The following is a 24,603-nucleotide window of genomic DNA, read 5'->3' on the forward strand; positions in this document are numbered from 1 at the left end:
CAGACCCAGTTAGAAGTGAGGGTGAGTTTATTTAGTTGCTTTGCATGTCCGCCACAACGCGTTTCAGTCTCCCAGAGGCCTTGATCACATTGCACCTTGGGAGGAGTGTACCAACTTTAAAGTGCTAAGTGCAAATAAAATACAGCGCGATTGGTTGATGGCACCAATGTATGGACATGCAAAAAATCTTAATGTTCAAACATTAATGTTTTAAACAAAGTCATTGCCAGCCATATTAAACTGATCTTTCTAATACTAAAGTAAACATTAGGTCATGTCTAAAAAGTATTAAAAGCAACATAGAACTGTATAATGATTTCTTTAAAATTTGAGATAAAATCAGATCTAAAAACCATGGAAGCAACTGTCCAAATAAACGCAGACAGAATAAAACCCAAGAGGGTTTAAAACATGTTGGGCTACATATAAACAAATATGTTACCAAATGATGCTGCTCAGTGTATGATATCCAATGATAACCTACATCAGTTACAGTCATTATTCAATGTAACAGATAGGGCAACTAACCGAAGATCAATGAAAAAACTCTAATAAGATTTCTCATTGGAACAATGCATATCCATTTACCATATGTGCTGATTTCAGACATGTTGCGGACAAGAATATTTGTCAATTATCCTATAATATGATAGTGCTGGTGTGAGAAAGTGCCATTTTCCTTGCATGGTATGCCCCCACTTTTTGCTGAATTGCTGAATGTACTTTGACTGAGTGTGCCCTGGACTTCTGCCAATCAGGTACCCAGGGCCTATGTTCCTTCCCTAAAACTGTTGAAACCTAAACCCAATTGGAATCTCTGGCCACATGTCAGCCCCTGGTAAATGGTACACTAGGTACCCAGGGCCTTGTGACCAGAGAAAACCCCTAAGGGCTGCAGCACTTATTGTGCCACCCTTAGAGGCCCTGTACCCTGATACACACACACACTTCCCTTGCAGGCTGAGTGTCTGGGTGCAGAACAAAACAGAGTCGACATGGCACGCATCCCTGTGTGCCATGCCCACAACACACTGCCTATGTTCCTTCCCTAAAAACCTCAAACCCAAATTGGCAAACCCTGGCCACATGTCAGCCCCTGATAAATGAAACCATAGGTACCCAGGGCCTTGTGACCAGGGAAGGCCTCTAAGGGCTGCAGCACTCACTGTGCCACCCTTCGAGGCCCTGTACCCTAACACACACACACTGCCCTTGCAGGCTGAGTGTCTGGGTACAAGACAAAACAAAGTCGACATGGCACACATCCCTGTGTGCCATGCCCAACACCTACACTGCCCTGGCATACATCAGCCACCCCTCTAGCTGGGTGCCCTATGCCAGTGGTGTGGGCACAGGAGCATGAGCCCTGTGCCCCTACAGTACCCAGGTCCATTCCTGGGCACTGTAAGTGCAGTGCTGCCATTTAAGAGTACATGGCGCTGAGAGCTCGTCAAACACGAACTCCACAGCACCATAATGGCAACACTGAAGACTGAGAAGTTTGGTATCAAACTTCTCAGCACATTAAACCCGCACTGATGCCAGTGTGGGATTTAATGTACCAAGCACCACAGAGGGCATCTTAGAGATGCCCCTGAAACCTCACCTACAATCCACGTCTGGTCGGCTGCCTAGGCTGCCACTCAGCAGACATGTTGCTGGACCCCTGGGTAGGAGAACCCCCCCCCCCCCCCCCCGGGCCTGCAACAATGCACGTCCAGGATGGACAGGGGGAAGCTTCAAAGGCATGCCACCTCTGAGCTTCCCCAGGCCACTTGCTGCCCCCACTCTGGCAGGAAGCCTGGCCGGAAACCCCAAATAAGAACGGGGATGTGCCAGCCTGCCAACTTGTTCCTTCTCAGATGCGCAGCTACCACGGCCAAGCAATTGGAAAATGTCAGAGGCGCTGACTTTAGGCCGAAAGGCAGCATATAGTACTGATAATTGTTGTTGTCCACGGTGAAACACAGGAACTTGCGATGTTTTCTTGCTATGGGCATGTGAAAATAGGCTTCTTGCAGACCTATTGCGCATAGTCAGTCTACCTGATGAAGTTGAGGGCAGATTTGATGCAAGGACAACATGCAAAACTTCTCTGTGAACCCATTTGTTGGCCAGTCGCAAGTCGAGGATGGGTCTGAACTCGTTCTGGTCTTTCTTGCGAACTAGAAAGAACCGAGAATGCAGTCCTGTTCCTTTCTGTGCCAGAGGAACCGGTTCTATAGTCCTTTTCTGTAAGAGGGTGTTGGCCTCCGTTTGCAACTAGCGTGATCGAGTTGAGGGATCGATGGAGGAGGACATGTAAAATGTATCAAGTAGCCACTGCGAACAATATTCAGCACCCAATTGTCCAGAGTTATTTTCTGCCACATGGTTTCAGGAACCCTTCCTACAATTCAAAAAAAATACAGTGATCTTAAGGACTAACCCAAGGTTCATACCCAAGGTGCCTTCGGACTTTCATTTAAATGAGCCGGTGTTTCTTAAGGCTTTCTTTCCTCAGCCCTCTACGCCGGCAGAAAGAGCACTCCACTCTCTGGATGTGCAGAGATGTTTGAAGTTCTATCTGGACCGTACTAAAGAATTCCGAAAATCTTCTCAACTGTTTGTTTCGTTTAGCACTCCCCGCAAGGGTTTGCCCCTGTCCAAGCAGGGGATTGCTCGGTGGGTAGCCAGTGCTATATGTTTTTGTCATTCAGCAGCAGGCAAACCCCTGGAGGGTAGACTCCGAGCATATTCTACAAGGTCCATGGCTTCTTCTACGTCCCTCTTTGCTGGGGTCCAGATCAAAGATATCTGCAGGGCTGCAACTTGGAGCAGCACGCACACCTTCACAAAACATTACTGCCTGGAGGCATCGACACAGGAAGACACGGCTGCAGGCCAGGCAGTCCTGACAAACCTCTTCCATTGAGTGGTGAGCTTTCCTTACTTCCTTCCTTTCTTTCTTGTTATTGGCATATTTGGTTTTTGGATTAATAGGAGTATTTACTTTTCATTCCTATTGTTATCGCACGTTTTTTAATGTTGTTTTGCTTGATGCGTTTTTAAATTTAAAAAAAGAAAAAAAAGGAGGGGAGAGAGAGACAACAAAGAGGAAAATGGGCTTCTGATTGCTAGCTACTCTGATACAAGCTATGGGAATCTATGAAAGTTCCAAAACTGGAGTAAGAAAACAAGTTACTTACCTGTAACTTTGGTTCTCCAGTATTGGTAACTTTCATAGATTCCCATGCGACCGCCCTCCTCCCCAGGGAAAGCTCAGCCTTCAGCATGTTTTGTTATACTGTTACACAACGGCTACGAAAATCTGAGGCTCTGAGGTTCTCTCAGGAAGGTTCTATGGGGTGAGGCTAATCTGATTGGTTGTTGCATTATTTTGGTCTCTTTTATAAAAAGAGGTGGATAGGCTACAAAATGAGATGAGGCCTAGGCCTTTTCTTCTCTTTTGTACCTACTGCTATGTTATTTTCTATTTACCGAGACTCCCATTCCGACGACGGGGAATGATACAAGCTATGGGAATCTATGAAAGTTCCAATACTGGAGTAAGCTGCCTCTGTCTTCTCTGCTCCAACCTTTGGAGCCGAATCTTCTCCCTGTCACGCAGGGTGTGCCTGGAAAAGGTCTTGCAGATAGAATAGGTGGCAGGCACATGAGACACAGGCAAACACAGGATGCAGACTGTGAGCATCAGACTTGGCCTTCTTCCTACCACAGTCAGGGCACTTGCCAAACAGATGGCATTTCGACAAGAAAACTGCAGAAATGATGCCAAAAAAATACAGCAGAAGGTAAAATCCAGATATAATCACTAATATTGAATAAAATACCAAAAAAAGGTAGAGCTCAATGCTCCAGGGTCCTGCTAGCAGGAGCCGGAAAAAAGAACTGAAAGTAACTGCCTCTGGCTGTGACTCATGGGACACCGGGGGGGGGGGGGTCTCTGGAGACTCTTGAAGGCACGGTACCCATTTGCAGACACATAATGGCAGCCTATGGGGGCTTCTCTATCCATTTCTTTTCATCTCCATCATGAAAAAAGGTGCTTTGTGAAGGAGAGTTTTTAATGTGTAAAACTCAGCAAATTGCTAAATTTAAAAGTTAATCTGGCTAGCTTTTTCCACTTCAAGATGAAGTAATGGCCAGTGTAGCCTAGTTGGTTAGGCTGCATTATTGTCTTTATCTCTTAAGTGTCTAAACATGCCTTCCTGAAGAAAGGCAGAAGATGACAACTTAAGAAGATATATCTAATGAAGTGCTCCGGGGGTCCACGCACATGGGTGGGACTATTCACATGATTATGACAATCACGGAAATCCCCTACAAGAGAACCACCACCAGACGCCTACGGCCGGAGACCGAGTGGCCCCACCGGTCCCAGCGAGGTCCCCCAGCGATCCAGAGTCCAAATCCACTGTGGGCTGCCCCCTGCAGGAATCCCCGATGTCACCTGCAGCCTCTGCACGAAGAACACCAGGAGCTTTGCTTCCACATGTGACTGCTTTTCTTGTGGAGTTGGTTTGTATGAAATCTTGAAAAACTGAAAATGTACAAAAACTGAATTACTTACCATTTCTCTAGGAAACGTCCCAGTCGGATATCTAGGCATATCACACAGAGTAGAAAAAGTAACTTAAAAAGTAGTCTGAAAAGTAATGTACATTGTAATCTCAAAAGTAACTAATTTTAACTGTTGACATACTGGTAAACAAACCAATTGCATCCGACTGCATTTCAATGGAATATACCTGCTAAGTATCATTTTACTTACCTGCACCAGGCCTGGTTCTAAAAATAAAACTAAATATTTTTATACAAACAAATTGGTCTGCGTTCAGTCTTTGAGTGTGTGACATTTCTTGTCTGAGTGTGTACAATATATGCTCAACACTACCCTCTGACAAAGCCTTACTGCTCGCCCACACTACCACAAATAGAGAGTAAGGTATAATCTACTTTTACCTCTGCCTACCTTTGGGGTTCCACTGGATTCTGTGCCCACCATACCTTACTTTGGTACTGTATAGACAGAGCCAGCTTCTTACACTCTGCGATTGCCCATTCAGGATAGAGTGAATAGGTTTATCCATGTCTGCCCAGTCTCTATTGGTGAGGGGTATTTTCTCCCCGTGAACTCCATCCCTCCCTCTTCTATTCACCTTTTATTCACCTTTGACTGCTGCAGTCCTGCGATCTGAAGGTGGAGGGGTGCTCCTTCCTTCCTGCATCCATCAGCTTCATCAAACCTCATTTTCAGGGACCCCAGATCTCCCCTCTACCCCCTTAACAAGGTGAAAGTGAATGCTCTTTTCTTCTAGCCCCTTAGATTCTGTGAAGTACCCTGACCATACAGGCAATCGTTGTGCGTTAAGGGCTGAAATCCAGCTGCTCTGCAAGCGCGTCTTACACAGGAATCGGAACTAAGAGTTGTGAGATAATTAACTCACCAAGTCATTTTCTTCTGACAAATCCTGGCAGGTCAAAGCTACAATAATGTATTGGGGTGAAAAGGCCCTGGAAAAAAGGCAATACATGCAGTATTTGGTGTGTTAAAAACAGATTCTGCATGCTATACTCCATTTTCCTTTTCTAAAAAACTCAGAATAGAAGGTATTTACCACACGTGGCTAATACCTCACCCACCTAGTGAGGGTCATAAACAACTTGTGCAATGATAAAACTTCACAGAGGCATCAAAGATGGCCGTGCAGCTTGGTGCCAACACCCAGATTGGTAGGAATAGAGTCAGAGCGGTACAGTTCCAAGGCCAATGTAATGAGGCATTTGTAATGTGATTACATATCTGTTCTGTGACCTGATTTACTGTTATATGTTCATGGAGTCTGACAGCGTGCATGGCATGGGCCTCTGGACAGGTGTTCACATACACACCTGCACAAGTTTGCACAGATAGGTACACATATATGCAGGTACCGGTGTGTAACTGTAGGTCCATATGGTCAACAGAATTGCGCACAAGATTACACGGCTGGCTTGCCCTCACCAGTGTCTACTTCTCATCCCTTCCAGTGGCCCTCCTTATCCAGCTGAGGCCCTCTAGCCTGAGGCTGCCTGTGAACCAGAATGCTGAGCTCCCCTGCAGGGCGGAGGGCTCCCCCCCAGCCCACAGTGACCTGGCGGAAGGATGACCGTGAACTGAAGGAGAGCGCTAGGTAAGGAGGGTCCGGGGAGGGTTGGAGTACACGGATAGTCTCCTGTTGGTGAGGAGCAGAGACATGTCTCAGCTGCTACCTGCCTTTTATTTTATACTATCCAGTGAAGCCCACAGCAGAAGTGTTAGGGAGGGAGTGGAAAAGGTTACAGGGAACAAAACTAGACAATGATGGCTGAGGGTTCCTGGTCGACTGAACAAATGTCTGCGTGTTTTGGTATTGCAAACATATACAGGGGCTTCAAAGTACAAAGAGGAGAGAAGGGCAGCAAATTGACTGTTTCTTTTCGATGCATTGTTTGTTTCATTATGCTCAAATGACTGCCATGAATCTTTTACTAACCTCAACTTTTTATTTGCTTCCTGCCTATTGTATCTTACTCCATTGTGCCTGGTTCTCCAAACTCTGTCTCAACTCCCTCTTGTTCCAACACTCCCCGTCTTCTTGTTCACTCCATAATTCACCTTGTTCCGGACACTCCATATCACTTGCTCCTGCTCACTCACGCCTCACTCTTATCCCTCTCCTTCCCCATCTTGTTTCAATCCCTGTCCCTCATCCCTTTCTCTACATTTTCTACTGTCACTCCTCACGGTTTCTCATACCATTTCCTCCTGCCTTGCTATCATTTCTTGCGTCACCATCCCTCTCTCTCCACCCCTTTCTCTCTCTCTCTCGGTCTGTCCCTCTATTTCTCTCTGCCCATCCACCCCGCCTCTCTCTCTCCTGCTCCCCCCACACCCTCTCTGTGCACACTACACCTTACTTTGGTATAGCATATACAGAGCCAGCTTACTACACATATGGCTGGGTCTGAACTGGGGTGGCAAAGTGAGCTAAAGAACGATGATGGCTTCAACCCAGATCTGTGACTGGGGTGGGGTGGGGGGGGGGGGGAAGGTCTGAAAAGTTTCAGCGCTCCGTTCATCATCTCCTTGTGTTTCCTTTGCTTGCCCCAAGTTGGCAGGGTATGCCCAGCCGTGAGTTCATTACTCACTTTGCCACTGGAGTCAAGCTTGCCTGGCTGATGAGGGGATTTACCCAGAAACCGGTCCCAGGCTGCTTGTTTCTGGTCCAGGGAAGACTTGGCAGTTCAGGCTGGATTATTTCCACGAGGGACAGGGTCAAGACTGATTTGCGTATGGCTGGGTCTGAACTGGGGTGGCAAAGTGAGCTAAAGAACGATGATGGATTCAACCTAGATCTGTGATTGGGATGAGTGTCTGAAAAGTTTCAGCGCTCCGTCCATCATCTCATTGTGTTGCCTTTGCTAGCTTTGACTAGCCTGGGCCGGCTCACACTTGCGGTAGGGGTGTAGGCAGATGTTCTTGCCCAGTCTCACCCACACGCAGGACTTGGTGCACTTTCTTCACACCTCCACCGCTGCTGCCTGCTCTACCCTCCTCGGTGCAGTGTCCCCCACTGCTTTGTTTTCTGCATCAACCGTAAGGCAGAATTCTACTGCAATAAAATATGAATGAACAAGGAGAAGCAGAGTTTGGCTTCCTACCTGAGAGAAGAAAAGACTAACTGGATTGGACAGATAGCGACACATGCAAGGAGTGCAGCTTACATGCAGGAGAGAGCAGGGTAATACTACCACACGGAGGGCTACAAAATTATTTAACGTGACAATTCATTTAAGAGAAGATGATCTCCCCCACCCCAACAGCCATGCCAGCACAGGAAAGTTCTAATCCTTCCAGGAGAGATCAAATGGCAACAGCATATCAGTGATCAAACCTAAAAATGTAAACTCTGAACATGAAGTTCCCAATCTGAACTGCAAAATCTAATCCTCCTGAGGGTCGTGAGGAGCCAAAGAGCACAGCTAAACATGCAACAGAACAGATGTTCACCCCACAGTAGGGCAATTGTCTGTATTGTTGTGAGTCAGTTTAGAGAGGAGCCAATATTGCTAACGTAGCGATTCCGAATTACTTCGTTTGACATAAATGCCTCCTTGATAAGGGCACCATAAATGATTCTGAAGTAGTCAGAGGTCTGTGCTTCCTCCTCAAACTGTCACGTGACTGGGACGTGACAGTTTGAGGAGGAAGCACGGACCTCTGACTATTTTGGTGCCCTTATCAAGGAGGCATTTATGTCAAACAAGGTAATTTGGAATCGCTACGTTAGCAATATTGGCTCCTCTCGAGACTGACTCACAACAATACAGACAATTGCCCTACTGTGGAGTGAACATCCATTCTCATGCATGCCCTGACGAAGTTCAATTTCTGAACGAAACGCGTTGGCTGAGACTGTCCTTACATTTCTGTTGGATAATCATAATAAAGACTTTGTCTATTGAAAGAAAACGGACCACTTGGTGTGACATAAAATAACAATCTGGTAGTGCACCGCTCTGATTATCTTCAAACTTTGTCGATCTGCTTGGCAGTTTGCATCCCTTAACGGCGGATGCAGGAGCAGTCTTGTGCACACCAACTACAACTATATTACTAACTACACCTTATGGGAACAAAGTAAGGAGGTGCGGCATTTGGAGTCCGCCGTTAATCCTTGTTTTCTAATGCAACAGAACAGAGGTGACAGATGGGAGGCAAAACCTAGCTAGATTCCCAGAGGATGAAAAGTGCACAAGTAACATTACTGGAGAACAGACAAAGACTAAGCAGACATAGGGGACTAAAATAAAGTGCATGCTGTAATAGAGAAGGGTAGCTGATGTACAACATGGTAAAGATAGAAGGTGGTCCTGGCGTCCCTTCTTGGAAGAACCAAAAAAAAGGTTGTCTTTGATTTTCCCCCCCCCCTTCACACTCACCCTGCACATGAGCACTTTTCCTTTGCATTCCCTCTTAGAGCAACCATCTATTGATATACCTTTAAAATTTGTACATTTAATTTACTTTGCTATTTTCAAAATAAGAATATAAACGAGATTGTCTCCTAAATACAGTAGTTGTGTCTCTCTCTAGTGTGTCGTGAAGAGTATTTGTCTCTTATGTTTACCTATTATGTGTTAACCTTTTTCAGTGACTTAGCCAATTAGTTTCAAAAGTCACCGCCCCTCTTGGTTCTTCAAAGAAGGGACGTCAGAACCACACTTATCTTTAATACGGTGTACCCAGGTCCTTTGACGTACTGAGGGTTACCCCATTCGTTTGTAGTAATGTACAACATGAGCAGAGACCTTGCTAAAGTCAGAAAAACACAAAACAAAGAAATGAAAAAGGCAAAGACAGAAAGGAAACACAATGAGCACCTTTGAAGGAAAAAAAAAGAAAAAAAAAAAAAAAAGAGTCGAAGAAAGATCAGCATGTGGAAAGAACTACAGAGCCATGTATGCATAAAGGCTACAGCAACATCCACAAAGCATCCACTGGGGCAAAAGATTACTTGGTTATCAAACCTGGTCATCAGGTGAACATATGAAATAAAAAGAAAAATATTGCGCACAAAATGCTGTGCAGAACAGTGGAAAGTATGGAATCTGTGAGGGGTGATCCCAGAATAAAAAAATTAAACTTAAGAGAAAGTTACAAACTTAGGTTCCCACTGATAGGCTGAGGCTGACAAAGCACAGGTAAACCACAGAAACAAGTCTTTAACCATAGTTTAAAATACAGAAACGTACCACAATGTCCGGGAAAACAGTTTTGTCTTTTCCGAAAAGACAATGTGTGCAAGCAAAATAACAAAAATTTAACGTTTTACGGGTTTGGACAGTTCCATACCTCTATACTGCTTCCAGGTACCCGGGAGGCAAAATCGGTACGTAAACCTCGGAAGTCTGCCTGGTCCTTTTCTCTGATAATTTCCAGTACTAGGTCTCTTGCTTGCTGCGGGAGGAGGGGAAAAAGATTGAAATGCTTCAAAAGTGACAAGACTACACAAACGTTTAAAGAACTACAATGGCAAAAGATTCAATACATTTGTAATAATGTTTAGGCTTTCAAGGCAGACAGTGCAAGCACATACTTCTACTGTTTCTCTTTTCAACCCCTTTCAATTTTAGGTCTGCACAGCCTTAATCGCAGTCTAGTGTTCTGAGACCCAAAAACAAAATGGTTTACCTGCAAGAGTAGTTTTGCAGCTTATAGAATTTTCTGGATTCACATGCTGTGCATTATTCTGCCATCTAGTGGTTCGGTCCAGAATTCTACAGTATCCTAGTACTCTTTTTAGGTCTCGCCTAGCGACGCGACGCAGCGCATGCGCTGCGCGCCTTGGCGAGATCTATAGTCGTCTATTTGGTTGCCGAAGGGGGACAGGAGATGTGCACTTGCCCAGATAGCCGATGTGCAAACTCACCCAGTCTCTTCTCTGGAGATGTCAGCTTGCAACCGGACAGCAGATGTGCATGCTCACGGCGCGTTCAGAACAACGCACGCATGGCGCGCTTTCACTTTCCCTCCCTCCCTGTCTTGTGCACAGCGAAAGGGCAGAAATGAATTTCACTTCATCACGTTCAATGACAAAGCTGACTTCCTGACTAAATAAAATTGAAAAGTGACTCACTCCAGGCTACCGGAAACAGAAGGCAGGGCTCGGACTGACTGTGCAAGTCTGAGAACAGGTCGGACCCGGAAGCAGGCTGGCGGCATCGTGTTACACAACAACGTGCGCTGCGTTTGTAAAAGTACATTAGCTTGACCGATGAGTTTACATTGTGCACGTGGTCTATTCTTGAAAAGAAAGACGGAGAGGAGAGCGCTTTGGAAGTGAGTCCAACTTCACATTTTTGCAGTTTTGATTGAACCAACGTGATAGGATTTCCTCAAAAGCACCACTACCCTACGTTGCCTTGGGACAATAGGTTAGCGGCCATACGCGCAATTTTTTTTTCTTTTTGCAAAAGCGACCCGAAGGTACTGGAGCGCTTTACATGAGCACCACTTACATCACACATGGACACGTTCACTAGGTCTCGGCTAGCGTAGCTGCACACAAGCGCAGCTTGCTTGGCGAGATTTATGGTCTATGAGGAGTTTCAGTAGAGGGCTTTACGCCCCGCCCCTCATTCCTATTGGCCGGTGTCACAGTTTGTTAAACGGTGGACTGCCACTGGAAATTAGGTGTTTTGGTTACCTCCCTTTGGCTTGCGATCTGGACTCGGTGGCCTGCTTCACAGCTGACATGAAGCACTTTCTTATCTTTATAGGGCCATGTGTTTAAACACATGGCCCCATAAAGACAAGAGATTGAGGCTTGTTTGAAATCTGAGTCCGTTTTCAACAGTTAAACATCCAAGAACGTGTTTACTACCACATTGGTTCTTGCTGCCATTTGTGTTGCAGCAGTTACGCAAGATGCATGCCACACATGCCCAATATTAAAAAAAAAAAAAAAGCAGTTACCCAGCACTTTAAATAAGTTTTCCCTTTAAAACGAGTATGTTCAAAATCTTATGGTTTAAAAAACGGTACGGCTTACTGTTACGTTTGATAATTGTCTTAAATATGTACCAGGCATTGGATTTAAAGAGTTTTCTATTAATGCGTTTCATTGTTCCATGGAAATGTACTGACCTGCACACCTCACGGTGCCAGAGCCCCTGTGCTGTCTTTCTTCTGTTTCCATGCTGCTGGCTTAACTCTTCGTATTCTGGTTCGGTGTCTGCGCGTGAGCTTCCGGGTAGTATTTCTACCATGCTCAGTATGTGGTACTAAAACGGTGTTATTGCGAGCATGCTCATTCATTTGTGGTCCGAGTGTGCTCAACCAGCTTAGAGCTGGGGCTTTCCGTTATCATTAGAGCAGTTTTGTCAGGGGACCACTTTCTGTGTGAGTCTGGGTTACGACTTTCTTCTCTCTGCTGTAGGGGCGACAGTGCCCCTGTATTGGTCCTGCTAATCCTCTTGAGGTAACACTACAGGCAGTGAGTGACCTGGCCCGAAACTACTAAGAAAACTACAGAGATTAAGTCCTGGCAGCATCCTGGTAAGGTGAGTAATGCACTGCACTGGACAGTGCGTTTCTGTATTGGCTGTCATCGAATCTGAGGGTTTACCATAACACGCAGTGCGAGACGCTGCACATTGTAAATTGTAACGCATATTACTTCAGTTTTGGCATTTTTTTTTTTAGTGCTGTAAATACTAGATGTCCCTGTACCTGCAAGTTGAGGGTGAACTCAAGAAGGCATATCTACCCGTGAAGAGGTTTGTTTTTCCTTCCCTATAGCAAGGCTGTCGGAGAGAGAGAGGGTGGGTGAAAGGATCAAGGGCTATGCTCCACATCACCCTAGTTCACAGAAGAGGAGAGGAAACGACTGGGATGATAAAGAGGCAGCGAGTACCATAGCGTGCTGTATTGTTAAAAATAGTTATTAATTTGGGGAGAGGAGTTGGCCTAACGGCTTGGGCTGTTCGACCTTGAATCTGGGGAACTGGGTTCGAGTCTCGGCAATGACGCTGAACATCTTGAGATTCTGGGCAAAACTCTTAATGTGCCCGTGCCTAACAAAAATGAATGTGTCCTAATGTAACGCAACTGATGCTATGTACCCAATTCGGGTCAGGTTCGCACTATATAAAACTATTAAAAACACAAAAAACTTACCAAGTCATTCCCGACCAGTGTTATTGTAATGAGCAACATGTGGTATGAGATATTGTATTTTTTATCCTGTGGCATACAGTCCAAATTTACTTTTCTTTTATTAAAGTAATGGAGAAGAAAATTATGCTTTCATTTTTTTGTAGTTCGTTTAGGGGTTTTGCAGGGTAGGAGGGAATGTATTACTAATGTTATAGGAAATGATTTTTTGGGACTGGGGACACTGAATGTAGGACATTTAGTCCCTACATTCAAGTTCATCTTGCCGCATTCATATTGTTGAAGGCAGAGAAATGTTGCCACTCTGTCATCAGCTGTTTTAATGTTCTAAGTGAATAGCCATCTTGAAATAGTGCATTTTCTGAACTGTATCAACAACAATTTCTATCAAGCAAAAGCAAGGGAGTCTATGTTTACATTATTTGTATATACACAAGTAGTACAAATTTTACCTAGTACAGTGTTTTTCACAAATCAGTATTTAAGCATTTTGTTACATAATTGGATCCCAATTTACCAATTGTTGCAATTCAAGATTCTGAATTGTGCTTTGATAATAACGTTGTTATTGAATAAGATGTGTCCCCTATTTGCAGCGAGCAAGACAACTGCAACTTTGTGGGCCGGTGCTCTTTGAGCTGCCATTCATTTGCTATTGACCCCGACATAATTATCCATCCAGGCAAATACCGTCTCCTTAATTGCACTAGCTCCTTTCTTTACAGTGTGCCTGGAGGAAAGCTAGGTATGTTGCAGCATTTTAATTCCTCTCACAATCCTAGCCATCCTTGCAGCATTGTATGGGTGAATTCCCATGCATGGGAGACTTGCTGAACCCCTCCCATAGCATCCTACTGCAACACCAGCACTAATCCTTCCCATGGACCTGCCCGGAGCAGCATATTAACTCCTCCCCCTACCGGCAGTCAACATCTGCTTGTGATGGCGCGGTCACAATTTCTATTCCCAGTACTCCCAACTTAGCTTTTCAACCTCTTGAGGTTGATAAATTGAGAAATATTAAATTAGGTAATAGTAACACATGTTCTTACAAGGCTAAGAAGAACATTCTTAATATGATCACTTTTCAAACCAGGGACTTTCGTGCACCAGTTGATCTTCGTGTTTTAAACATACTGTCAACGCTTTCTCGTTTCAGGGTTGGGATAATTTCTTTCAGCTCTCGCCAACGACGACCTATTATGCACAATACCAATACTTAAGAGTGGGTTTTGGGTCAGCCCATTGTATATCATTTGTTGACATTCTAGTTACTTGCTTAGTATTCGGTGGTCTTCCTTCCTCATCTTTTGTTTGTCCATCCCGTGAAACATGGCTTCTTTATCGTTTTCCTCTTCAAATCCATGCTCCTTACCACTCTCTCCCTGCAGCGTTTCCATTGCTACAGGAAAGGGCCGATCAATGGTTTGGGCAGTTGGAAAGGGCCCTAAAAACAAGCATTGAAAATGCAATAGGTATCGCCTTTAATTAAGTTAAAGCCAAAAGCCATTTTCTTTGCTAATGGTATTGTATAGCAAAGCAAATGGCTTTAACTTAATAAAAGGTAAAACCTATTGTATTTTCAATGCTTGTTTTTTGAAGGCACAGGGAGAATAAGTGATCTGCCCAGAATCACAGGATGGTGAGCAGACGCCGAGATTCGAAACTGCTCAACATCTTGTCAGGTCGGACTTCTTCAGCCAATATCTGATTCCTAGTCAACTGCTTATTCGTAGCATGCGGGGACTTATAGACCAATACAAAACACAGGAAAGCTAAAATACAAAATAATCGCCACCTAAAGCCCAGATCTTGACGGACGGAAGGCGTGGTGTCACCTTGCAGCACTTTCCCAATCTCTAGACGGCTCTTCCTAGCCGCAGTGACCCCTCTTAGAGCGCCGATTACCTGCCCTTAGCAGGGGACCCCTGTTTACACTCCACTGCTGCCCCGTACAGGTCTCCTCGCAGTCTTTCTACTGATTACTCCTTCACAGTCTTTTTTTTAGGATCTCCCAGAGACTGTTCCTTCTTTCAGGCCAGGTGTCTTCAGACCTCCACCACAGGGTGTAGCTCTCCTCCGCTCTTGGCCCTCTTCCATCAGATGCCACTCCGGATTTAACACTTCTCCCCCAGTACCAATGGGTTTATTCTGTCATGGCACTATCTCCCTAAATCTCAACCTTTTATTCCAGGTATACCCCCTTCACCCTCCATTTCTATCCCGTAAACATCGCGTCTTCATATAGGGCCTCCTCGGGACTGCCAGTCTCCTCACCTTTCAGCCCTATGAACCCCCACCCCAGCCCCCCGCCCCGAAGTACTAGTGGGTACCCTTTCTTACCTTGTAAATGGCAGGCAACAGCGTAGCAGCTGTGCTGATAGGACAACTTTAAACTAAAAGTGGCAAAGCCAAGAGGTTTGGCCTTGGCAAGTGTACAGTATTGTGTTTTTTAATTTTTATTTTTGCAAACATATGGAGTATACAATAAATAATAAAAACACTGGAAAACATTAGAAATGTCGAAAGGAGTCCCGAAGCAGCCCAAACACCAGCCTAGCACCGAAGTGCACTGCTTTCCATGTCTGTGGACGTGATGAGGAACAATGCATTCAAATATATTTTCTCAACCGAAGACAAACATCTCTCAGAGATGTTCAATAATCATGGCCACGTTCTTCCCTGTTTGGGACTGGTCACGGTATTCAGGTGACCTACTTTCAGCCTCATCACGCTCTTAAGCTCTCGAGTGACTGGCCAGAACAAGCATTTGCAATGCAATAGGTCTCACATTTACGAGAGTTTAAGCTATTGGCATTGTAAATGACAATGCCTTTTATTTATGTTTTAAAAACAAAAATAAAAGGCATTGTTATTTGCAATGTCAATAGCTCAAATCGCGTAAATGCGAGACCTATTGCATTGCAAATGCTTGCTTTGTTTAAGTTTGGGCATCGACGAGTCCACCATTGGTGTCTTATCCAGCCTCTTCCGACGTCATATGCTCTCCTCCCTCCCTGTTGCCATCTTCAGATTCTCCCCCCCCCCCCCCCCCCCCATTTGACACTGGGTAACCCATGTTGTCTGCAAACACAAATATCTGTCTTCCTACCACTCTTTGACTTTTCAATATAGTACACGAGAGTGCTTATTGCTTCTGTGTGTAACACTTTCTGCTTGATATTTAGGCTCCTGGAAAAAGCTTGGTATTTGGATTGACTGATTTATGTGGCAATGTGTAATGACTTTGGGTATGAATTGTGGATCTGTCCTCATGACCATTCGGTCCTTGTGGATTTGCAATTATGGCTCTTAGATTGCAAGTGCTGGCAGTTCTCACCCTACGAAGAAATATCATTTAAAAAGGAATGTTTTCAGAGTGAGCATCTTTAGGGAGGCCCTGTGTAAAGGCTCAAAAGGGCTCCTCTTTAGTTGGTGCAGGCACTCGCCTGGGTGGGGCTATTCTCTTTGCTCCCTCCAGGAATCTATATTACAGGTGTTCAGAAGAGGTTCCTTCCTATATGATCTCTAGTGTAGGTAGTGCTTAATTTGTAAAATATGAAGTGCAGGTGCTCAAATGTTTGTCAGAGGCCACACCTACTTTTCTCTGGCCCCACCCACCTTATTAGCTCCATCCACATCTTCAACTGGCACTGCTAAAAGTCAGATGTAATACCATATACCTTATCTCCCCAAGTGTAATGCTACTAAAACACTGCACTCTTGTCTTTTCTGACATGAGGTACCCATGTGACTGCCTGTCCAACTGAGAGTACACGCTCATCTTTGCTAATACACATTATCCTATTCTGTGTTTTAGCAATAAACTACTTTCTACAGTCCAATTTTCAGATTGCAACAGTGGTGAATGCCAGCGGCCAGCATGAGAGCAGTTGTCCTGGTGATGGATATATACTTAACATGCAATTAGTGGATAAAGGAAAGGAGAGTGGTCATGCTTTGTTTCAGGTTAAGGTAAACAAAGGTGGGATGCAGAGGTGAATGACATGTGGTCCACCACCACACCTCATTGCCAGGGTTCTGTGTAATGAGAGTTGAGCTGTGTCTTCTTTCAAGTGCTCTGAGAAGGACTTCATTGCTCTGGCCCTTGAAGGTCACCTTGGGCTTATTAACACTAAAGCGAGTGTGAGGGAATTTTATTGATGGCCAATTACACAAACTAATAACAGCGGATGCTGAACAGTGCGTGACATGTGGGCAGAATGATAACATGCATACATTGAGGACTGTGCCCATTACTGTTCTAGAGGATGCCTAGCAAAGAATCCATGGCCACCAATGGGCCACTGGAAAGTTTTAGGAATGGGCACATATCCATTCACCTTGGGTGTGTATGCGATAATGTGTCTCGGTACTCTTAAAGATGGGAGGAGACAAGTCACGGGTCCTACACATGCCCTTGGTGGCGATAAAGCAGAAAACCTACGTTTTAAATCCTGGCCACCAGACTGGATCGTATTTTGGGACCACGAGGAATTCCCTCCCGGGCCCCTCAGTGACTACAACGGATGCATCCCAACACACTAATGGCTTAGCTTAGAGTACTATGCCCACATTTACTGATTTTTGATCGTCACTAACTAAACTATGAATTTAAAAAGGAGTTAAAAATCAACTATATAAGTACCTTTACACAGGAGGAACTCAGCAAAACCTATTTTTGTGAAAAGAATTTCATGCAAAATAAAGTTTTCACTTACGAATGCTCCAGAAAAATATGCTCCAGAGATCAGAATGGTCAGAAGTGTTTAGAGACTACCCATATTGCAAAAGTTGTATACTTTGTCCCACTTCACCAGGTAATATATATATATATATATATATATATATAATATATATATATATATATATATATACACACATTTTCTTTTTAAATGCTCATTTTGGAATAGTTGCAGTTTTATCAGCTGATTTGGTAGTGGTAGTGCGGGAAGGCATGGCCTGCCGGTCGGTATATGACCACTGAGTGTGAATATTTTGAGACAATTATTATTTTAATGTCAAAAGAACATGAAGGGCGGCCGGCCCGGCCAGGACACACTGGACTGCAGACAGTGCACTGCCCCTGCGGTGCGTTAGGCAGCTCTGCTTTATTAACTGATTAGGGCACTAGGCCTGCCAGCCTGACCTGGCTGTTGCCGCAGCGCCGGCGGTACCGTACTGGTAGTAGTAGTGGTCGGGTGGCTAGTTCTACTACAAAGTAGTAAGTACTGCTGCGTGCTGCCAGTCCTGAGTCCTCGGGTCGCGCTGGGCTGGCAGTGGCACTCGGACTGCGATGACTCGGTCAGGGGCGGGGAATGGCCGCACTGGCCGTGGTGCAGCAGGTATGCTGGGGCGTGGCACTGCAGCAATGCGCAATCTGGAAAAATGAAACTACGCACGCTGCCTGCTGCCGCCCAACCCTCGCAGAACCAAAATCCAGCCCAAATCAGTGTCCCGAGTCCGACCCGCCCACTGCGGGCCGGCCAGCAACACTGAACTAAGGGCCTCCACCTCGCCATTAAAATATTATATAAAATTGAGAACAGATTAAGAAGAACTAAGAGATTCAACACATCCTCATGAATCTCCATTCTCCTCTAAGTTGCCTGGCAGCATTCATGATGAATGAATGAATGAATGAAAAAGCATTTGTAGAGTGCATGGCTATCCGGGAGTGTCCCAGCGCTATAGACTCATCAGGAAAGGAAACGGACTAAGGGAATCAATCATCATGGCATGGGAGGCGCCGGCGGGCGCATGGCGTCTATGCTACGTCGCACTTGATACCACTGTCAACTTGTTAAGTTAACTAACTTACTTCTACTACTTAAACTTGGCGGTTTGTTCGTTGAAGTGGTGGGCCGGGCAGCTGGCCCGGATTACTTAAAATCTGTACGGGTTTTTAGGTCTCGCCTCACATGCGCTGTTCTAGGAGATGACATTTTGAAATCGGTCTGCTCCTTTTCAAGCACACTCGTGCTTGTGCTGGCATCCACCTTGCGGGAGTGAGCAGCGGCGCGCGTGCTAATTGAAAACATATGGCTCTTGCGCCGCCGCGGCACGCTCCCGCAAGGCGGATGTCAGCACAAGCACTTCAAAACAGCTGCTGCTTGTTTGAGTTCCAGCAGGCACACAGCACACCTCTCCCACTTGGGGATCAGGTTACTGCGGCCGCGTCATTAAACACAGCGCGGGCCGCGCTTTTGATTTTTTCATTCCGCACCTCACTCGCTCTTTCGCTCGCACTCTCTCTCTCGCTTGCATTCTCTCTCTCTCTCTCACACTCGCTCTTTTAATGCTCTGCATGGCAATGAACAGTGTGTTTTGTTTCCTACCTTGATGCAGGTGCAGGCACTTCTGCTAAGATCATAGTTTGTACTTGGCATGCCTGAACACCGCCTGCGCCCCTTTATCTGAATCCACGGCTCAAAGCACAATCGCAGAGAAACATTGTTTTCAGGAAAACAGCGCGTGCGCGCAGGAAACAGGAGTCGTAATCCTAACTAGTTTTGTGTCAGGCAGTCAGTGAGCTGCCCCCGGCGCTCCCTCAACCCCACATATTAATAGCAGATTACGTCACTCTGAAAGTATGACCTGGCGGCAGCCACTTTTACAAATTGAAATAAAGTTTCTTGCATTCTTTCGGACCCCTTCAGCAGCGCTCAAAGGCAGTGATGTCACGAGTTTCTCCAGACCGGTTTTGAGCACAGAGTTGCTCCTGTTTACACTTGTCTCTAGGGTACTGGAAAAGTTGTTGACTGCGGAAGTGCAGTTTAAAACGAACGGGGGTGTCTTTTTATTCTGTGCTCCACACGCTCACACTGGTGTAAATTAAATCTCTCTACCAAGGCCTCTTGGTGAGGTATTTCGGCCTGGAATCCTTCTTTCACAAGATGTGCACGTGAGAGAGGGTAATCGCCCTCATAAAAACCTCAAATGGTGGGGCACAGACATGCAGAGGAGTCTGAATGTATAGTTAAAGGTAATAGCAACATTGCACACGTTCATAGGAGAGCTGTGAAGTTTTTTTTATGCAATTTGATTTCTGGGAATAAAATAATTGTGATTTTTTGGGGGGCGGGAGGAGGAGGGTGGTGGTGGTGTTCCAGCACTGGCTGGCCATTTCACACGCGTGCATAAGTCTCGCATAGATTGTTCAGTTTCACTTTATATATCCCCATGCATAAGATCGATGCTAGCTACCTGTAAACATGCCAGTGCTTGGAAAGGAGTAGTTGCCCTTGCTGCACGCGCAGATTATGGTGGCGTCCCTTGACTGCGGAACTCCGTTTCCATGAGAACAAGTCTGGTTGAAATCACCTTTGCGTTTCTTAATCCATATTCCTAACATCTCATGCGGTAGCAGTCTTTTAAAAACGATTTTTTGCAATTCGTTCTCCGAACTGTTATTAAATCTTATTAAATTCTGAGCAGAGCAAAGTGAACTTGAACAGACCATATTCTGAACAAATAAATACATGGCCTTATTTTATTTGTTTCAATCTAGTCCTGGGTGCTGCTCATTGTCCACTTTTAGACCACTTACATTTTTTAAAAATTAAATGTTGGTTGTACTAAGAGAGAGGTCACAAAAAGTTTTGGGAGCGGTTGCTGATTTTGCGATGCTCCTTGATTACCAAAAGGGTGCTTCACAATAACCTCCAGTCGCAGGGGAGGATCACAGAATGGCTTTCCTAATGAATATTAAATAAGTAGGTCTCTCTTTGCAAGTCACTTAGATTGGCATCAAACACATGCATGGTGACCTACAACAAACAGTAAGCCACCATGCCCGTGTCCTCATTCAGAAATTGGAGTCTCTTTAGGCTGAGCTTGACAGCGCATATAATCGGTCTGTGGGCATCAAGTCCATCCCCTTTCTTGAAGTTGCTTTACATTTGTTCATGTCAGTGTCCTTCAAATATCCCTGCTTGTTAGTGGTCAGTCCTACCTTTTTGTTCCTACGTTCTCTTAAGTTCCTCCCACAGAGCAAGGACTTTGTACTGTCTCATTCCGCCATGTTTCTATATCTGTTCTTTGGAGGACTATTTTCTTTGTTTCCTGCCCTGTTAGTCTGTGTTTATCGTCAGCGCCCCAGCTACTTACATTCAAATATAGCATTCTTCCTCCCACCTCCTGTTAATGCCGCAGTTGTGTTACTACTGCCTTTCTTACTGCTGCCCCCCCCACCTTGGCTCGCACTCAGTTGCTTGTATTATTTTAATTAGGATTTTTGCACTTTTCGGTCTCCACCAGCAGTTGGGCTTTTTCTAGTAGGGTATTTACATTGTTTGGGCTTCCTTTTAAGGGGGATTTGGCTTTTTTTATTTTTTGGTATGGCCTGCAAATGGGTTTACATACCACCCCCTCTCTTTCTTGCCTCCTTCATTAGTTCCTCTGTAGGCCTTTTACTTTTCCTCCAGTCCTGCAGTATACTCTTCTTGCATCGACCAATGCTTATTTGGGTTGTGTATGCTTGTTTTGTTACCTGCAGCTCACTGGCATGCAGTATTATGGCGGCCACACTCCTCACTTATACCGTGGCAGACAAACCATTTCTTTATTGAAAATTAAAGCTTCTAAAGCAGCAGCACGCCAGCTTGTTCATGCGGCTGCCCGCTTTCTTCCGGGATCAAGCTTCATCCTTCCCACATGCCTCAGGAAACAAGCATTGGCATTGCCAATAGGTCTCACCTTTCGGACCTTTTAAGTGTTTAGCTAGAGCTATTGGCTATGCCAATGTGTTAAAGTTATGTTTTAGAAAAGTGTGGCTGCTGTCTAGCATATTGAAAAATTGTAATAAATAAAAAAAGGCGGATGCCAGCACAAGCACTTCAAAACAGCTGCTGCTTGTTTGAGTTCCAGCAGGCATACACAGCACACCTCCCCCACTTGGGATCAGGTTACTGCGGCCGCGTCATTAAACAGCGTGAGCCGCACTTTTTTTTCTTCTTCATGCCCCACCTCTCACTCTCTTTCGCTTGTACTCTTTCGCACTCTCCCTTTCTCAAGGCAGTCCTGTGCTGCATGAACTCTCTACTGAAGCTAGTTGCTGCATCTTGCATGCACAAGAGTCTCCAGGTGCAAGGTTGCAATGAAGGGATACGGTCTCTCCGGCAGTCTCGTACTTTGTCGCAACCATGGGTCTTCCTCTGCCAACTTGCACTGTGAGCTGTGGTTTCTATTAACAGCATCCCTGATGGAGGGGGCATTTAAGTGCAATAAACTAATACAAATGCACAACCCCTTCTTATCCAGAGAACCTGCAGCTCCTCGTTGGTCGATGCTCTAACCACCACTTACAGGATGTTCCAGATGTACTTTGGATTTATCAGCTTGAGCTCATTTTCACAACGTAATTCTACCACTTCCTCATTCTCTTTTTTTCATTGCTTAGGTGTGGCTTCTATTGGACTATTCCATGCAATCCAGCCCTACTAGCTACTTCATTAGTGTCTAAAGCCCCAACCATCGGAGGCACTGTACATACCACAACACTAGATGTGACTTACATTCATTTAGGTCCAAAAATGTAGCATAGAGCTGCCCTCCTGAACTTGTATTGGGCACCCTTGGTCTACTAGTTCACAAATAATGAACAGAAGTGTCCACGTAAGGGTTTAATCTCTGCCACTAGAGATGGCGTTTGTATATTCCATGGTGAGTCTTGTATAAGGAGTATGTTGTGCAGAACATTGTGAATGAGCTCTTCCTGCTCACTTGTGGCACACAGGTCCATCATTGGCGTGTTTGAGAGCTTCCACTCATCCATGTTTTACCACACGGTGCCGCTTCTTGTGAAATTGTGCAACTACTAATGTGCTCAAACTTACTCCAAGGTTTGTTTAACCCAGATGTAGTCCACAGTGTCAGTGCTTTCAATTGTGATAATGTAGAAATCTGCACTTGTCGAAGTGCACCAGAGGAACCAACACTTTTTATTTATTACAATTTTTCAATATGCTAGACAGCAGCCACACTTTTGTACAACAGAACTTTAACACATTGGCATAGCCAATAGCTCTCGCTAAGTCGAGACCTTTTGGCTATGCCCATGCTTGTTTATATTATTGCGCTAACCTAAGGCCAGATATGAACTAGTACCACAGAACGTCTGGGGGGTGGGGGGTGGGCGGAAGAGGGGTCATCGTCAGTCAGTGTTAGAAACCAAACCACAACAATGCCAGAACGCGGACACTTACTGCAGGGTGCTGCAGACAGTGCACTGCCCTGCGTGTGTTATTAACTGATAAATAAGGGCACACTGGGCCAGGCGGGCCTGATAGCCTGCAGTGCCTGCCTCACCTGGTGATGCAGCTGTTGGGCTGTTACTGTACTAGTGGTGGCTAGTGGCTGGCTACACTACTACTGCTGCGAGCCTGCGATCCTCAACCAATGTCGTCGCGCTCAGTCGCGCTGGCTGGAGAGTTCAGTTTAATGGCCGTTGAAGTGTGAACCAGTCACGATGACTCAGTGGTGAGGTGCGACCGGCCCGTGCGCGGGTCTGCTAGGGCGTGGCAATGCGCAATCTGAAATCTGCGCACGCTCATGCTGCCTGCTGCCGCCCAACCCCCGCAGATTGATTATCCAGCCCAAATCAATCCGTGTCCCCCCAGCCCACCGGACGGGAACACTGAACAAAGGGCAGCGCGGCCGCGGTTCGAGGAACATAGATTGCACGGACTGACTGGGACTGTGGATTGAGGAGACTGGAGTTCCATAAAATAACAGTAACACTGATACTGCCAAGTCCAATACCAGTAGTGAGGTAAAAGAAAGTCAATGACATGCAGCAATGCATGTAGACCCGGCCCTGATAATTAAGTGCCGGTGCTAAGCACCGGCACAAATTAACCACTGAGAGTAGGCCACTATTTCTGCTAAATGCTTTTAATGAAGCATAAGTTAGTTTGCAGTCTGAGACGAGTAGGATAATTAAGAACCGTTGTGTTTTTAGTGTGGTCCTGTAAGAGCTCCATTTTTTGGCAATACTTGGAGTATCGCTGCCATTTGGCTAAGTAACACTTCCTTGTTTTTGGCCTTCTTGCTTCTCTTAGAACGGTCACTGTGTTTTCTGTTAAATCTAGGTGGCCAAATTCTATGTTCTCAGGAGCCATGCTGTTAAACTGTAACTCTGGTTCCGGATGCAGAACTCTTCCACTTTCCATTAAAAACCGGTATTGTTGTCTTGGTAATCTCTGTATGTTGCCCTGTGCCATTTCCATTAAGTAAGAGTACCCAGTTTGTCTTGCCCATTGAGCAGCAATGAGTATTACAGTCATGTTGGAATGTTGCATTTGTGCATTACCCGGTGTACCGGGGGTGGGGGTTTAACAAATATCCCAGACCAGTTTATCGACAGCATTCCCCAGGGATTGGTGGTGTTGATGTATGGATGCAAAGAACTGCCATTTTGCATTTGCTGGCATTGCAAATAGATCCATTTCTGGTGTTCCCCATCGCTTGAATACCTATTTGAGTACTGCTTGATTGCGTTCCCACTTATGGGAGGATGATGTTTGCCAGCCTAGCTTGCTCGCTTCGACATTATCTTTCCCTGGAAGATGAATTGCGGTTAAGTCCATTTGTCTATGATGGGCCCACTTCAAGATTCCCTGAGCTAGTCTTGATAGAACAAGGGAAATATGTTCCTCCCTGTTTATTGAGATAAAACATTGTTTTTGTGTTGTCTGTTTGAGCTAATAGAGATTTCCCCCCCAGCTCTTTCTGAAAAGCTTTTCAAGGATAGAACACAGTCTTTAACTCCAGAACATTGATATGCTGTACTGCTTCAGCTTCCTTCTATAAACCTCATGACTGAGTGTGCCCATATGAGCTCCCTAACCCATACGGGAGGCATCTGCAGTAATGGTTACTGTTGGGAGTTGGTTGTAAAA

The 24,603-nt window shown here is 45.3% G+C and overlaps 1 protein-coding gene across 1 annotated transcript in view; it reads right to left on the reverse strand.

The window, feature by feature from the left end:
• Positions 1-24,603, reverse strand: part of FUBP3 (far upstream element binding protein 3) — a 280,750-nt gene that overhangs the window by 159,829 nt on the left and 96,318 nt on the right. Inside the window, exon 9 of the mRNA XM_085613968.1 lies at positions 9,881-9,985. Within this exon, the coding sequence (XP_085470094.1) occupies positions 9,881-9,985 (105 nt within the window). The remainder of the gene's footprint in view (positions 1-9,880; positions 9,986-24,603) is intronic.

This window comes from Triturus cristatus, chromosome 1_2, assembly GCF_964204655.1.
Source record: "Triturus cristatus chromosome 1_2, aTriCri1.1, whole genome shotgun sequence".
In the NCBI taxonomy this organism is placed as follows: Eukaryota; Metazoa; Chordata; class Amphibia; order Caudata; family Salamandridae; genus Triturus; species Triturus cristatus.